General features: G+C 40.9%; 1 protein-coding gene across 2 annotated transcripts in view; it reads right to left on the bottom strand.

Annotated features, from left to right (window-relative positions):
• LOC127070760 (S-adenosylmethionine synthase) overlaps positions 1-798 on the bottom strand; it is a 6,458-nt gene extending 5,660 nt beyond the window's left edge. The window contains exon 1 of one of the 2 annotated variants that reach the window (XM_051009166.1): positions 191-798. In XM_051009166.1, the coding sequence (XP_050865123.1) occupies positions 191-305 (115 nt within the window). In that variant the 5' untranslated portion in view covers positions 306-798. The remainder of the gene's footprint in view (positions 1-190) is intronic. The other variant, XM_051009165.1, reaches the window with a different exon arrangement.
• Positions 799-1,224: the final 426 nt, after the last annotated feature.

The following is a 1,224-nucleotide window of genomic DNA, read 5'->3' as shown; positions in this document are numbered from 1 at the left end:
CTTCTCGATTACCAAAAACTTTCATGGCGGCATACACGCGACTAGAGTTGAGCACCTCTCTCAAGGGGGATGAACGTGTAACGAGACGTAGAAAGGGAGATACAAGAATATGCGTGTTTTATTTCACCTCTAATGAATAAACGTGTACTTAACGTTAGATTTAATAAACATTATTTTATTTCACGTTTACCTGGATGTCCCTCGCCAACAGACTCGGAAGTGAATAGAAAACTGGTATCCTGCTGAAGTTCGGGCGGTGTGTGCCCGTTCGCGTATCCATTCATGTGGTGCGCGGTTTCCGGCATTTTTCTTTTTCTCGACGTCGTCTTTGCCGTTACTTTAATCGTCTCTTTTCGTTGACTTCTTCGTCTCTCTGTCTCTCTCTCTCTCTCTCTCTCTCTCTTGCTCTAGAGATTTCTTCTATATTTCGGTCTCTTTCTGTACCTATCTATTCGTCTCTCTCTCTTTCTCTTCTCTTTACTTCGTAGCCCTAATGGTTTCTCGGCACGCGTTTTAAGGCCGTCCGTTCTCGATTCTGTCTTTCGTCGTCGTAGCCTGTATCGGTCTTAAATCGTTATATTCGTGGAATGAGATTAAATTGAGTAACGTGTACGTTCGGTATCGTTTAACACACGCCGACTATGTCTCTTTTTCTGTCTCTCTCTTTCTCCTATGTCTTCCTTAAAAGCGCGAACGAACTCGACAGAAGCACAGCGCACGACGTAATGGTCCGACGGGCGAATGCACCGAGTGTACGTATAGGCAGTAAAAGAGGCTCCCCGCACACTGGCGCCCGCTATTTATAACCTTGGTTCGTCGGCTCTCCGTTCGGCCAACTTCGGATCACGTGGTATCTCGTCTCCCGGGATACGAAGATTGGCGCGGAATTCGTTTCTATTCCCACGCTGTTATCATTCGTTCACGTGCTTCTACTTATTTTCTCTGGAAAATAATAACGAGCTATTGCACCATTATCATTAAAGAGATAATCATATCGACGTTTTAATTCGATATAATGTCGAACATTTTGTTATATAAAATATATCATATTATAATTATTCATTTACATTTTATAATAAGCGTAGTTTTATCTAATCGTACAAATCTTAACGAAACTTTACACGGATCTTTTTTATTCCGAATTTTCTTTCTATGAATTTACTTGAATGATGCAATATTCTTTTACGAATTCGTAAGAATGTAAAAAAAGAAGGTATTTCAATA

Source organism: Vespula vulgaris, chromosome 19 (genome assembly GCF_905475345.1).
Source record: "Vespula vulgaris chromosome 19, iyVesVulg1.1, whole genome shotgun sequence".
NCBI classification, from domain to species: Eukaryota; Metazoa; Arthropoda; class Insecta; order Hymenoptera; family Vespidae; genus Vespula; species Vespula vulgaris.
Note: the sequence above shows the minus strand (reverse complement) of the source record. Positions and strands in the feature narration are given on the sequence as shown.